Here is a 16260-nt window from a genome sequence, read left to right as displayed (position 1 = left end):
ACTGTGAACCACCAGATGGTGGTAGAATAAATTACCTAAAATAATATGCCTTGAAGTCTGCAATCAATTTCCCAACACACATCTTTATTAAGTAAATAAACATACAGCAAAAAATATAGAACCATGCATCAGACAGACAAACGTGACATTTAAACAACAGGCCTGTTATTCCTGGAACAGGGCTGGAGGTAAGACAGGACAGAACCACTTCAGCCTCGTCATTCAAGGTCAAAACATTCTATAAATATAACAACAACTTAAACTAGATAAAAAATATTCATATTGTAACAACTGTGTATGAAGTATCTCCTTTTCTACGTTGCGCCCACAACAAAAATACCATTTATATTCTCATTTCCTCTGCACAGTGGTTAAATGTAATTTCAAACCTTTTTCACTGCTAAGACCTAAACAGTCTACCAAATAAGAGTAAAAAAAATGTCAGTGACCTGTATGGTACAGTTTTAGCTTCACAAATATGACAATGTCAGAATATTTCAAACAGCCTTAAGCCGGTTCTCAGATGTGCGGGAGTGAGAGACGCATAGCTTTCGAAAATAAAATCTGTCAGTGATGATTTGAGGGCAAAGTTGAGCTTCCGTAAATTACCTTCTCTCTAGCGCTGTTCCTCTCGGCTCTGCAGAGCTACACAGACAGTAAGAAATCCTGGCGTGCATAGATGTTGGAACATTGTCATTTTGTACTCTTCTATACTGGAATAGCAAATGGTAGTATGATTGTTGGGCAGCAGGACAATCTCTCTGCAGTTGTTCATTTAACATAAGGCAGTATTTTATAATAAGGTCTTTGACACTTTCTATGTCTGTATATACACAAGCTTTGTCCATTTCACAGTGTTTACTGACCATGCTGGTTGAAAACAACACACTGACTGTACATGTTTGTGTTTAGTCACTCTTTACTACCTTTTCAGTGCACTTACCCATCCACCTTTTCTTGTGCATACGTTTCAGAACTTCCACCAAGGCCTGGACAATTTTCCAATTAACTCTCCCCTTAAAGTAGTAGAACCAACAGTGTCGTTTTGCTTTTGTGTATATAGTACCAAAAGTGTTAAAAGTTGGCACATCAGTAGAAATTTTTCAGAATTTCATGTCAGCAAAATCCAGTGATGATCAACATCGAAAAACGTGACTTAATCTGTCTCCTAAAACCTGTGTATGTATATATATTATCTGACAGGAAGAGCATACGCTGTAACAGTAGTGCATACATACAGTGACAATACAGCAGATATACAGTATGTACACAGTTGTTAGATGCTGTAAAGGAGACCTTTCTGTCCACTGGACAGGATTAAGGCAATTTCACAAGTGTCTTGGTTTTTACGGTAACCGCTGTGCAGTATGACTGCTGATGTCATCTTATTTTTGTACAAATATATGAAAAATTTCCAGTTGGGTAAAATGAATGACTTATACCTGCTGCTTTGTTTGAGTTATAGTACTGTGCAAAAGACATGAGCCACCCTTCTACTGACACCATTTCTGATTAGGCGTCAGTTTCCGGTGGATGGGTCAACGTAAAGCCCAGATGCATCTCCCAGGTCCCATGTAAGGTCTTTGGATTTTTTTTTTTGAAGTTGGTTCAATTGCTGTCAATGGGAATCATCTTGTTGATGCCAAAATACTATTTTTTTTAATCTGTCAGACTGTGTTATCGTTAGCATTTTTCATAGACTTACCTGAAAAAATGGGAACAAATGATCTGTTTTTTGCAACAGGCCTCTAGTAACAGAGTGCCTGAAAATATAATTTAAAATTGGTTCTGTGCTAAGTTGTCTGTTATGTGTCGACACAACACTGCTTCATCCCTTTTGTGAGATGCTTTTTTATTATCATTGAATGATTCGGTGAGGTAAAATAACTGGACTGAAAATGAATGAAAAAAGCAACTAAATGTCCAAAGAAAAACTTTGGAAGACCTTCAGAAAACCTAGAAAACTATTACTCAAAACAACATTTAAAAAAAAATAACAAGAAAGAGACAAAACATAAAAAAAGGTGGCTGGAGACTTTTGCACAATACTGTACGTCTGTGTAATAGGTTTTACTGAATGGGTACCTGGTTATATTTGTGTATTTCCTCTCATAATAATTATATTATTTAAAAATATATTTGTATATTTTATAGCTGACAAATGTAGGCAATTTAGGGTTCTTATTAAGAAGTGTGGGATTACTCTATTAGCTATATAAATCTTGCTATGAAATATCATATGGCCTTGAAATAAATATATATTATTTAAATCTCTTATTTAGCCAGTTGGAGAATATTTCCTTCTGGTAAGGGTTGCCTACAGATAATGTCTCTTTGAAAAACAGTTTAGCTGGAAATGTTTTTTCCACCTTATTCATATGCATTACACAACATGCATTTGTGTAAGTGAAAGTAAATTGTTTTAACAGTTTGCAGTCAGCGCAGCCTGCCTAAACCTAATGGATAACCTCTCGCAAACATGCAGAATTAAGTCACCTCATTAAACACACTTCATTTTCAGCACTTGTATATATTAGAGCAAGAATTAATGATCTTTTGCTGGTTTTACTAACAGTACTTAAAAAAAGAGTGAATAGCACAGTATCTTTGTGTTGTAGAGAGAATGTGGTTTTATCCTGGTGCCTCTAAATATCGCCATCACTTAAACAAAAACATACTGACTAGCATGTCTCAGGTCGATAAATACACTGACGTACAATAGAGAAAAAGGTTGCAGACTGCGTGAAACGTGCCGTGGCTAAGATACATAAAACAACATCGGAACACCCCATCACACCAAGTATGTGTTTGCTGCAGGGAGAGATACAGAACAGTACAGAAAGTTAGGACTCGTTATCATCGTCATCATCATGCATAAAATAAAAATCGCTTTCTCCACTCAGTTCAGCAGCGTACCGTATAGCTGTGCCTTGGTCAAACTGTCCTTTCTCGTCAGTCCTGTACTGCCAAACTTTTGGTATCTTGCAGAAGTCTTCTTTGGGAGCGCGGGGCCGATGCTGAGAGCAGAGCTGGAGCTCGGGCGGGGCCGGACGCTCGGCCTGGGGGTGGGGTAGTGTTGAAGACTTGAGGCTTCAAGTGAGCTTTGGTGTAAGGAATCAGCCGAACTGTCTGCGCTCAGATTCACGTAGTCCTTCTTTGCGCTGCTTGCCGCTGTCGCTCCCCCGCTGCTCTCCTTGTCTTTAGAGCTCCCTGAGAGGAACAAACTGCTCTCAGAGTCCTGACTGTCATCCTTGGCTCTATACAGCACAGAAGTTTTCTCCTGCTTGCGATGCTCTTTTGGCTTGGGACTGCGGCTGGGAGAGGAGGAACTCATGGGAAAGCACTGCTCCAGCACCCGACTGTGGAAGACGTCGTCTCCTTCTTGGAAGCTGCTGTAGAGAGACCCTTTGACTTTACTGGAGGGGCCCATGGCAAAGTGGCGTTCAGAGAAACTGTATGGAGAAACCCGCCCTGTAATGTTGCGATAAGAAGATGAGAAGGTGTTGATGTCTTCCACGCTGAGCTGTCTCCAGCGGCTGCTCAGGTCATCCTCGGAGACCTGGACATCACCCTGGCTGTCAAGGGTTCCTCCATGAGCCTGGCCCAGTCCAATTGTAGACCCCATGCTGTGAGAGGAGGCCAGACGAGGAGTGCTGGAGTGGAATGGTTCACTGAAACATGACGCTGTCCTTGTGTAGGCTGGTGAGGGGCCCTTCTGGGGGCTCCTTTGGGTTGCCATGTGCTGGATGCTGTGGGACTTGGGGAAGCTTGATCTGTCTTTATCATAGGAGGAAATACTTTTGTGCTCATAGTCTCCACTACTACCTTCTCGCCAGTCCATGTAGAGACCCTGGTGGGAAGAAGATAAGGTGCTGCTGCCAGTGCGCCCACATCCTCCACTAACTCCTCCCTTTTCATCTGATGCAAGACTAAAACTGGAGTAGGAACTGGACACTGGGAGACTCCCAGTGCCGAACTCATCGTGGTGACGGAAGGAGGATGGGGGTTCATGGTGGGAAAAACTTCCAGAGTGGAAAGCATCTTCATCGGGGTTGCTGTCAACAGAGTTCTGAGCGTGAAGCTGAAGCAGGCCAGTGCCATGAAGGTCGACACTTTGTCTGCGCTCGGTGTCCTGCCATCGTTCAGGACAGTAGAGCACCGTGTCGCTGCAGTACAGGTCAGATGTCTTATAAGAAAGGCGCCGGTTCAGATGATCAGTGCTTCCTGTTCCTGTCAGAAAGTCTCCATCCTGTGCCTGCGGGCTGGGTGAACGCGTTACAGGGCAACTGCTTCCAGGCTCTGGCTTTTCCAGGACCTTGGCAATTATGGCTGTGGGCACAGCGTCTGGATAATTTGAGTGACACATTGCCATGGTGACGCCACTACTCTGATTATGTTTTTCCATGAGGGAACTGATGCGTTCCTGGAAATCCAGTGGCAGCTGAGGCATGGAAGAGAAATACAAAGAGAGACAAAAGAAGCTGGATAAAGACAGGAAACTACAACCCAAAACAGCAAAACAAATGTTTTTGAAAAGTTGTGACAGTTGCTGAGCTTGTATTCAGCAAAGCTCTTTAAAAATGAATAAGTTCTTCAAGAGCCTTTTTAGCTGAATACTGAATGTATTTTTAAATGCCATTTCTTACTTTTCTGTAGGTCTAGGTGCAAAAATTCTCCTTTGATTTAGACCAGTATATGTGTCTCAGGGGGGAAATGTTTACATTCTCATTCATCCATGCATGGTAGTATTGAGGGCAACTGGTCGTTTTTTTAGGTTTCTGAAGACTTTTGCCTCTCATCCAAGAGGCTTCTTCAGTTCTATTACAACTAGTGGAGGATCCAAGGTATTTAACCACTAGCAGGGGCTGTACCCTTGGAAGTGGCCCTAAGGGTTGGTGACCAACTATTAGTCATAAAAGTCATCACATGAAATAAGGTGTGAAGAAATGCTTATGAAGTAAAACCTGGTACTCTCCACCAGCCATTTGATAAATGAAACCTCTTAAATGAGAGGTGAATGTCTTCATGAACCTAAAGAAGTCGAGTTGGAGGTAGATGCCCTGTCTGACCTGAATTCCTCTCCTGATAACACAAAGAAACTGTGCTACCTTTAATAACTTTCTAAACAACCTTTATTTAGTTATGTGTTACAGAGTCCACAACTTAATTATACAGACATAAGTATTTCTTCTTTCCTTCCTGCTTTCTTCCATCTGTTTCTCAGCCTGTCATCTTTCTCCTTTTCTTGCTGTGTCTCTCTCTCTCACACACACAGACAGACACATAATCTCTTTGATTGGCTCCAGTTTGAGAAAAATGTTCCTGTCAATTACAGACTGGCTCTTTGTGCCTATTAAAGCTGGTCAGGGTCAGCAGGAACTGTTCCCGACACACTGAGCTCTCTTTCTACTCATCCCTTTCTTTATCCTTTCATCTTTCTCCTCTTGCACCACTGCCTTCTCAACCAAAAGACTCTCATTCCCCCCATCTCTCTTTTTTTTCTTTTAGTGTGTCTTTTTATTTCTCTTTCTACCATCAAACAACATTGGTTCCACAGGGAAGGGCTTAGATTCAAATTAAACCAGTTCTCTGGGTCTCCAGCTGGGTATTGGAAAAAAATAGATAAAATTCTGACTTAGCTTTGTTAAGAAATAGAAGCTCGCCTCGGCATAAAATAACCTGCATCTTTTAAGTCGGGGCTATTTTTAGCAGCTGTTGACTCTCCCAGAGGGAATAGAGATGGAAAGTAGGTGAGGCTGTGGGGGGAGAGTGCAAGATAATATACAGTGTGTGCTCCAAGTAAGTCAGCTCAGCATTAGTTGCTATCTGAGGCAGATCTTAATTAACAGTCACATAGTTGTGCAGTGTTAAGCAACGTGACAGCGAACACATCTGCAGGTCTTCTTTTATTACAATAAGTGGATTAATAGCATATCGTGGAGCTGGTTACTTAAAAGACTAGAAATTCACCCCTTGTTCCTAAACTCCATATTTCCTGCTTCACAATGGAGATAAAACATTTCAAATTAAATGTTAGTTTTACTAGCAATAAGACACACTCCATAGCTTCTTTAGTTAATCTTGGTAAATCTGTTACATATCTAAACTGGGGGAAATAGTTAAACTTAGCACCAAAAAAAGTACATTTGTGTTTGGTCAATTATTTCTTTGTTGTAACAATGTTTCTTGGCAATAAATCTCACACTGTTGGAAATCCTGTTTATTTTTCCTTAAATGGTGCCGAGAAAAATGTGAGAAAAATGCAGACTTAAGTATACGGGCTTGTCTGGCCAACAGCTTATTCTACTATTGACTCTTTTTTTGAGCTTCTGGTACCCCAGGCGCTGACAATCAGGTGCCTGATTAGTGTCACCTGTGAACTACAACGGTCAGCTGTTTTCAGATTAGGAGTGAGTCCTAGTACCACCACCAAATTGAAGGTCAGGGTCCATATAACAGGGAGTGTCAGAGACCAGCTGCAAAGTGGGCGTCCCACAGCATTGTGTGACGACGCTGGTAATGAGTATGAGAAGGTTTTCCAAGCTGTTGTGTATGTGTGTGGTTCTTCCACAAGCTACACCTCCAATCCAATAAGTGATGCCAAACAAAAGTCAGTAGCAGACTGACACTTTGTTAATGATTTGAAGCAGTCAGGATTTTCACTATTTTAAGTACACGCCTGTAAGGTCCGCCTGCTCAGGAAACACATGCACAGACCTTTCCTAAGTTTGTCAGTGTACATTTAAATTATTTTAAATGTGTTCTTTAGTGGATATTCTGTCTTTCTCTATTAGAATGAAAAATAAAATAAAATAAAACAATTTTATTATTTATTTTGTTTATATTTAGCAGCGGAGCAGGTAATTGGACAGTAGTTCTTTAGTTTCATTGGGCAAACTAAGCCCTTAGGTCTCTTATTTCTAGAAGAATCTCTTGGCTGACAAAATCCCCCAAAGCAGAATTTTTACTGTTTCCAGTCAGCTTAGATCAAAACATGTCTAAATGTTACTCTAAATATGCACAGCAGCTATAGTGCTTCAAAACTGAGGCCAATACTACATGCTCCAGTCACAAACATATTCCCCAGCTGATGCCATTTAGAAGAGTGCAAATGAAAGCGAAGGCAATGTTTGTGGATTGAAGTGTAGCACTAATTACCCTCACTAATGCAGTACAGTATTGCCTGTGTTAATGCATGCAATACTAATGTACTTCTGTGAAAGATTCCTAGATGATTCATGTTTTCTATAGAAAAACATACTTGGCATGCATATTTAAGTTTAACAGCCATATCTGAATCAGTTTCTGGCAGCTATATGCAATTAGTGTTATTGCATTGTGGCTACAGTGCTGCTGTTCAGCAAAGATTAGATGAGCTCCCTATTAGCCAGTGGACTCAATTTCCTGCCCTAAAGTCCTAAATGTGTTTGTTTAAAGAAAAGCATAAAACATCCCCTTTTCAGAGTTTTAACAAGCTGAATTCATTATTGCTCTATTTCATTTATATCAATGGGTTTTTAGTGATGCAAGTAGTCTGTAGGTAGTGCTTCACTTAATTATGAGCCCAGGTCTACAGATTTTTTTCCCTTTCTTTTGTGCCTCAGGCACCTCAAGCCAGCCTTTCATTCATTTATTATGCACAGCTAAGATGCACACAGATGGTACTTCAGACAGCAGACCTTCATCAGTCTGAGAGGAGAGGCCATGAGCGCTGTGGCTCCTTCTTATTGTGAAAACCACTCAAGAAGGCTTTTAATGGTACACCAACACAATATCATAAACTTTGCTTCATTAGAAGAAAAATACATTTAATTTCCTCTTTATTAGTACAAGTAAATGAAACCATCTCAAGCTTACTCGTGGCTGATGTAGTTATGTCCATTAGCCTCAGAGCTGTATGTTGGATTTAAGCTGATGAGTTAAGGTTTCACACAATGCTTGGAAATGTTTTAATGCTTTAAACTAACATTATGTATTATTAGATGTTGGCAATAATATTTGTGAAAGAAAGGAGCTAATGCTGTTTGAAAGTAAATTTTGGTGGAGAAATCCCGACATGGCAGGAGTTACCAAAGTGTGTCCATAGTGTTAAGTAGAATACACTAAAGCAGCATCAGCAGTACGTTTCAAATGCTCGACTAGTGTGTCCTTGTATACTGAATTCAGATGTAGCACTTTCTAAAAGACTTTATTCAAGCAAAGCATTTTGTACAACATGCTGCTTGAATGAAAAATGAAAACTTAAACCGCATTAAATAATAAATAGTAAAGACCCAACTATGTTATTTTATTAATACACTTTATAAAGTTCTCAGATGTAAACACTGCAATTTCCTGCCGCTCGTCTAGACTAACCTTGTTTGGAGTGTAATTTAAATAAACAACCCATATGGAAAAGAAATAGTAAAAACTTATATGTGATTACTCATGAAAGTGGCCACTTTCTCATTACTTTCATACATTGTTTTAGTAAGTATCCAAAACATACAAGTTTCATTATATAATTTTTCAAGGGATCTTATATCTGTTTTCACTCTTATATGCTTTTCATACAAGTTTCACACAAGACAGATACAAACTTTATAAGATTTATATATATCTTTTCCATATGGGAAAACATCTTTGCTTATATGGTCGGCGTCGAATTTTAAAGCTGAACTTTTTTTTTTTTTTTTACTGCCGCACAAACCTAAACCTGCACTGATGTAGCTGCAGCAGGCAGTGCTGGTGAGCTCACCTCAGACATCTTATGTGCTCTGTAGTGAGACTTGGAGCACTGCAGCAGCTGGGCTGCCAGATTGCAGTCTTTCCTGTACAGGTCCTGAAAAAAAAGCAAAAAGATTATTCCCATTCACTTAAAACACACACACACACACACACACACACACACACACACACACACACACACACACACACACACACACACACACACACACACACACACACAGGGTTTTCTTTGGCATCTTGATAACTAAAGCATGCTGTGAGTGAGGAGTGTTATGAGTTTAAACCATCCCTGAGTAAAACCTTTAATACGTTAGATTACAGCCTTCTAATTGTGCTTTATAATTATGGGAGATGTCTGAGGGGGGAATCAGGAGAGTGTGCAACAATACAGCTGAACATAAAAATATATGTTACCAAGAAGCATATATATGCATCTTGGTTACATAATTTCACTGGGTAGTTTGCAGAATCTTTACAATACCAGCAAACTTTTCTTTAGACATATCTGCCCTGTGCAGACTGTGCTAATTTTATTAGAGTTGTCTGAAACAGCACATTAACTTATCTGCACCTTCCAGCCAAGGAAGCAAGTACAGCATTATTCATCTCTTTACCCATGCTTTCTTTCTGAAAAGAATGGTTATTAAATTTTTGCTCAAATTTCAGAGCACCGTGAGGGTGGTCTACTGGCACAACAGATGCCTGGTTTCATTGTTTTCTTCGTTTACTGTGCATGCATGTGTTAGTGTGGGCGGTTAACTGGTTTTAGAAGGTTTTCTTTTCGTCTCCCTCCTCTGTTAAACCTGTCCACTTATAAAGGTCAGTTCATGCTGCACTGTAGCTTTCCTGTTTCTCTTTAATAGCACAACCCTGACATTTTCCCCCCATAACATCAAAGCCCTCTCTTTGACAGTCTCAACTCCCCCACCAGTTAACAGTGGCTGCTTTTTGAATCTTTTTTTCCCCTGTTTTGGTGAAAAGAGACATTTGAAGTCCCTGTAGTTTTTCGGGACAGTTCAAATAGACCTTTGAGACCTTTGGTGATGTCTTAGTTAATATGAACTGTGTGGTGTGTCTCTCCTGGGAGTGCCAGCTGACAGCTTTGTTGCTCCAGCTGGTTGTGAGGCAGACTTTGTGATGTCTTATGATCAGTTCTTTATGTACACTATATTAATAATCTCTGAATGTGTGAATTGAGTAGATTCTTTCCTTCAAGTTGTTGTGAAATTAGAGCCATTTACTTTCACAGTCATTATCTTTGTAGGTAATTTATTACATTTGAACAGTCTTTGGGGATCATCAACATCTTGATGCCCTCTTTTGCCTGTCAATGTGTAGGATATGTAACAACTTCTACAGTACTGTGCAAAAGTCTTGAGCCCCGCCTTATTTCTTTATGCTTTGCTTCTTAATAGACACACCTTTTTGTAATGTTTAAAGTGGTCCTGAAGTGTACTTCTCCAGGTTTCCTGAAGGTCTTTCAATTTTAGAAGAATATTTTTTGTTTTTTTAAGTCACTTGACACTGACCTATGAAGCATTCAAGCATAAAATACCCTAAGACAAGCCTAAGGCCTCAGTTCCTAATTTATAATTCAAGGGACAAACCAGCATTGTTTGCACATAACAGACAACTTAGTGTATTTGGACACTTTACTAGCAGCCTATTGCAAAAATACATAATTTGTTTCTATTTCTGTAGTTGGCTCTTTCAAAAATGCCAAGAGATAACACAGCTTGACACATAAATGATATTTTTACACCAACCACCAACCAAAAACCCTATCCACTGCAGATGAACAGGATCATGTCCTTAAATACCATGTATTTACCATGCTCGTGTATGTACCATGTACTATGTTAAAGCCTGTTAGAATTGTGAAAACTCAAGTTTTTGCCTTATACTGTATTTCCATGTATGTTTGTACATTTTTTAATAAACTGCTGGACCTGTTTTCCATTTTCCTTGCAAAATATCAAGACATGAGGGGTAATTCAGGACAATTGCAAACTGCTGTAGATTAAACGGCTTCATCAGTTAAGTGTAAAGCAAACACACAATTCATTTGTAGTGTGTTTTGTGGCAGTGGGTCTCAGGCACTGTGACCCACTGACACAACTGTGAGGTTTTATTTTATTTCTTTGTGTTTTGAGCAGAAAATTTGACAGTTGATCTCCAGAGGAAATGTCTGCCTCACGGCTGGCACTGCTGGGACAAATTCTGAAACCTACTCAAAATGAACCTCGTCTCTAATCACCTCCGCTGGATGTTGGAGGGGAGGATTGTAAGAGGGCTCTATAGCTCAGAAGTGCTAAAAATTTGCCATAGAGCGGTAAGAGAAAATCTAACTCATCCTAGAGCCCCTCCACAAGAAAAAAACAGTAAAATCACTTCAAAGAAAAGCGAGGCACCAAATTTCCACATGCCGTTGAGCTCAGGTCTATGCAGCTGTGGATTCAACCTCTGCCAGCCCCGAGGATGCCCATTGATTTCAGTTCTATCACTATAAAACATCCAGTGGCTTAGAGTTAATTCCTCTATCTGCTGTGACACCTTGAAGCACAAATATTGAGGATGTTGCAGAAATACAGTGAGTGTGACTTCCAGTTTGACATGAGGAAGTGCTCTCCTCAGAAAGAGTTGATTTTTATCTTCCAAAACCAACTGTTGTTTTGGTGCTAACAAGGCACCAAGTAAGTAAGGAATGAAGGCAGCTGCCCCAGGGCATCAAGTCTCTGTGCCCTGGATTTCCTGGGCTACTGTGCCTGCAGGAAAAATATAATCTGGGCAAGCAATCATACCAAAAAGTTCAGAAACTGTCCAAATAACCTAGCTTCAGGTATATTCCCAGTGCTGACAAGAGGTGTTATGGGGAACTTACATTATATAGATGGAGTAGCTTTAAGTACTCACATTGTCCTCTCTGAGTTTATTAATGGTGATCTTCGCCTCCATGAGATGATTGTTGAGAACAATGATTTCCCGGCTGAGGGCTCTCTTTTCCTCCTCGTGGTGCTGTGACTAGAGTGTAAGAGAAAGAATGGACAAGTTAAAAGAGAAACTGGAGAAAAACAGAAGGAAAAAACCCCAAGGATGACAGAGTGGATGATAAGATGAGGGGCAGGAAGTGAGGGTTAGAGAAAAGAGATAACGAAAGAGATGAGAGAACCAAAGTTGGAGGAGCAACAGAGGTAAAACAAGATTATAAAGGAGCACAAGAAAAATGAAAGGGGGAAAGTCATAAGTCACTATCAGCGTGAAGCTGGGGCTAGCACCAGGACTTAATTAAAAGAAGATTACACTTGCCAGAGCTCATATCATATCAATTACTCTGGGAGTAAGAGAAAGAAGCATGGAGGGGAAGCGAGCGAAAGATGAGAAAAATAAAGTGGGTGCAAGAAAGACAAATGAAACACTCCATTTCCAGTGATTACTGTCAAAGAAGTGCAAAATGACCTGTAGTGACATTTGAACCACACTAACAGCCGAGTTTAATGATGGCTTCTATGTCTCTCTCTCTCTCTCTCTCTCTTTGTGTCTGTCCAGTCAGCTCAGCAGCTGTTGGCCACTTAATCCACCAGCTTGCCACAGATATCACCCCTAATGATTTTGGTGGCCTGATCGCTCATCTAATATAATCGAAATTCCTTTATTTGCACGTCTAAACTGTAAAAATAGGAAATAATTCATTCTTGCTAAATTGGCGTGTGACAATCATTATTCTCAGCCAACAGGCCAGTCGTAACAACGCCATGATCTTTTATAAAGATTATGACCTGTGTGAGAGTATCGTGGGATCAGGTTCTTTAGCTCCACAAACTAAATGCATCTCATAACAAACAATGATTCTGGCATGCAGTTAAGACTTCAGCCTCCAGGGGGCAGTATAGGGTTCTTTTGGCTTAGAAATTATGTTTTGTTTTTCTTATTCACATGTGTCACACTGGCATACACACATACACATAGTTGTAACTGTGAAACCTGTCACACAGCACCAGCTGTCAAATGATACACTCACTTGGCCTCCCACCCTTTTTTCCCTCCCTCCTTCTAATCTCCCAATGGTGGTGATTGTTTTGAAATACAGAGGTGCAGCGCCAATCTAATAGGTGGCAATTAATGTCAGTTTAAGCAATAGAGCAGCATTGATATTCAAATCCAATTCTGTTACGGTCTCATTAATCAGCTGTCGAGACAAGCGCCTCCCCGCTGTTCTTTCTCCAGCTCATTACTCCTGCCTCCAGCTCGTTCTCACTATGTGGATGACCACATTAGGTACATTTTTAAGCTCAGATATTTAATTTGTCGCTTTCCTTTCTTTGTTAAAGTGATGTTGTGTTGGCTCAGAGACAATCTCCAGCTCAGATGTTAATATGACTGGTGTTGTGGTTTTACACATGGCTGCTTTTTATTTTTTATTTTAAGAGTGACTCTGGACTTTAAAAACTGCACAATCGGCCTCATTTTGCAATACGTGACTTTTTAATGCGACTTTTTTTTTGCTGTTTTCCAGCTGTGCAACAAGCTGCAAGCAACTTTAGTAATCAGCTGGAGTTGTGTGTGTGTGTGCACCCCCAGTGAAAGCTCTGGCATTTACTAAGTTTGGTTTAGACTCCACCAGCTACTAGTGCCTGACTCCATCTGTGCTCCCTGTAATGTTGCGCTTTGGGCATGTAGAATAGAAGGTGTTTATCAGAAGGCCTTTTCATTGAATTCTGCTGCCTAATGCATTTGTAAATTATGACGACTAGAGCAGCAAAGTAGAGATAAAAGGCAGCAGCCACACTGTGGGAAGCTGTATAGTTAAGTGATAATTCTGTGTGTGCGTGTTTATCACTTGTACATCAGTAATTTGATTCAGTGTTAGTACAGAAATATTGATTAGTGCATCTTTCAAACCCGTCTAATCGATTGACCGGAGGCTCGAGTGTATCTGCACTGTGATAAATGTTGTAATAAAGAGTAGAAAAAATGAATCAGCGCAGCTTTAATGTTAGTTAGAATTCAAGCCTGTTTCATTTACTACATATAACCCAATAGAACAGGAACACAGCCGCTATCATCGGCATTAAAAGGCATCTTTAATTTGCGATTCTTCTTAATGATCTTTGGGTCTTCTATTGCATTTTTGCTGAAAATTATAGGAAAACAGGGCACAGAGTCTGCTTAGAGACAAAAGAGACAGAGGGCATTCTTAACTGTATAGTCATCATTGATCTTGTGCTGTATTTTAGAGAGAAGAGGAAAATGGGTTTTTATTTTCAGAGTTCTAGCCAGCAGAATTTCAGCTGTGCACATTGATTTTTGCTATCTCCAGCAGTCACTTTGTGTTGGATACACATGGCGTTCTTATCTATTGGTACCACACAAACAAGGAAACTGCATCAAGGAGAATTAATATGCATATTCTGACAATCTTATCTTATTGATTGACCCAGAGGAGTAGGGAAGATATTGTTTCCCACCCTAATGCATTGCACAGAATTAAAGCATCTCTTTTTGTCTTTCAAGTTTCTTCCAATCATTCACAGGAATGGTTGACCATTAGTGGTCAAGTTTAAGGGTTTGTTCAGACGTCATCTTAAATGACTCCTTTAACAAAGTTATCTCCTCTCCCAGTTGGATACGTAATGGAACAAATCAAAAACTAAACTCACGGGGCACGCTTCAATTATTGATCAGGTGAATTGAGTGCACAGTGTATAAAATGAGGAAAAAGTGTTTTTCTAAGACACCCCGGTTTGTTTTATGTATTCTGCTGGAGATTCTGTCTCTTCGCTGGGCAACAAATGAAGCCTGAGTCCCATGAGATGCAATTACTGAGGACTTCGGTTCACAGAGGAGAGCAGAAAACTCTGCTCCATTTTAAATACATCCTTATTTTAAGAGGGAAAAGGAAAGAAACAAAGTAGATTTCTAACCTCATTAAAGAGGATTTTGAAATCAAGACACCAAAGATAACCACCACCCTGCTAAAAGCAGATTCTGTATGTAGCGAACACTTATAGGTAGAAGGAGATCTAAGAAGTTGTTCAATGGATACAATTAAAGCAGAAGTAAATCTCTGGGTGATCCAAATTGATTATGTTAAGATGAACTTGCCATGTGAAACAAACAATATTTATAGGAGGAAATAAGCCTCAATTTCAGTCAGCATTTCAAAGACAAGGAGTTATTTTTAAATTGTTTCCTGTAGAACTGAAAAACCACCTAGCTTGGCGTATGTGGGTAATCCATCATGATACAAATTTACTTGACTATATTTTGGAAGTGTTCCAGGTGATGTGGAGGGGGATTTGTGGGCTACACTGCTGGGAAATCAAACCTTACCTATTATAAGAAAATACAGTGTACATAGAAAAACTAAAAATCCCTCCATGCAATTTCTTCCACTTATCCAATTCAGGGTTACGTTGGGCCGGAGCCCAGAGACCACCAATCATGCTCACATTCGTACCTACAGCCAATTTAGAATCACCAATTAATTAATGTGCATTGTGCATGTCTTTGGACCGTGGGAGAAAACTGGAATACCCGGAGAAAACATACAAAACTCCATACAGAAGGCTCCAGCCAACCGGTGGAGTCTAACCCAGCGGATTCTTGCTCTGAAGAAACCACTGTGCCACCCAATATGTAATAAAAATGTGCTGAAAATACTTCAAAAATTCAGGACCTGTATCCTGAAACTGTGTCTGCTGAAAAATAGATGTGTTTTAGAACACAGGAGCTTTATTGCTAAGATGAATGAGTCTTATTCTTATCATTTTATTTTACTGTCCATTCTGTGCTTCTCTCTTCCAGAATCAGTAGTAAATGGTGAAATGCATCAAAACTGTCTGGTTTCACTTTGATGCTGCTCTCCTACATGTAATTTTCACATTTTATTCAAGAGTTATGATTAATGGCTGTGGTGTTAATGGCACTAATTAGTGCACTGCAGACAGAGCATGGCTCTGCTCCCTGAAGGGCACAGAGTAACCCATACAGGCAGGTATAACACTCAGAATCGACATGCTTTCTCAACCACCAGGACTATTATTCATCTGCTTCCTTTTACATGGTGAAACATAATAATAATAATAATAATAATAATAATAATAATAATAATAATAATAATAATAATAATAATAATAATAGAAAGAAATCTCTCTAAATCAGGCATCTGTATGCACTGATCTTAAAAGAGATCACACTACACACCTTTTTGAAAAGTGTGACTCAATTTACACCATGAAGCACAGAAAATAACCAACCTTAAAAACTCTGTGATGGTTAGCTGACTGACTATCAACTACGTGACACCTCACAGTCATGTCTCCTCCAGCAGATTTCTGCTAACATCTTTGTCATGATGTTGATTAGTTATGGCATGTAGCACAAAGTTTTATTGTAGGGAAAAAAACTGCAAGGAGAGTAATTTGAAAGTCAGTACTGATAAAGTAGAATGTGGAGGTCCCAAAAGAGCGAGAAACCGTTTGTCAGCAAATAAGTTGGGGTGCAGATTGTGAAGTGCTATACAGAGTCACATAA

The 16260-nt window shown here is 39.8% G+C and overlaps 1 protein-coding gene across 3 annotated transcripts in view; it reads right to left on the bottom strand.

The window, feature by feature from the left end:
- Positions 1 to 63: 63 nt before the first annotated feature.
- The window catches only part of begain (brain-enriched guanylate kinase-associated), a 70589-nt gene continuing 54392 nt past the window's right edge, over positions 64 to 16260 (bottom strand). For all 3 annotated transcript variants that reach the window (XM_082516382.1, XM_082516383.1, XM_082516381.1), the window contains 3 exons: positions 11641 to 11748; positions 8738 to 8821; positions 64 to 4441 (listed from right to left, as the gene is read on the bottom strand). In XM_082516382.1, the coding sequence (XP_082372508.1) occupies positions 2900 to 4441; positions 8738 to 8821; positions 11641 to 11748 (1734 nt within the window). In that variant the 3' untranslated portion in view covers positions 64 to 2899. The remainder of the gene's footprint in view (positions 4442 to 8737; positions 8822 to 11640; positions 11749 to 16260) is intronic.

Source organism: Aulonocara stuartgranti (assembly GCF_965226115.1).
Source record: "Aulonocara stuartgranti genome assembly, chromosome: 19".
Taxonomy (NCBI): domain Eukaryota; kingdom Metazoa; phylum Chordata; class Actinopteri; order Cichliformes; family Cichlidae; genus Aulonocara; species Aulonocara stuartgranti.
Note: the sequence above shows the minus strand (reverse complement) of the source record. Positions and strands in the feature narration are given on the sequence as shown.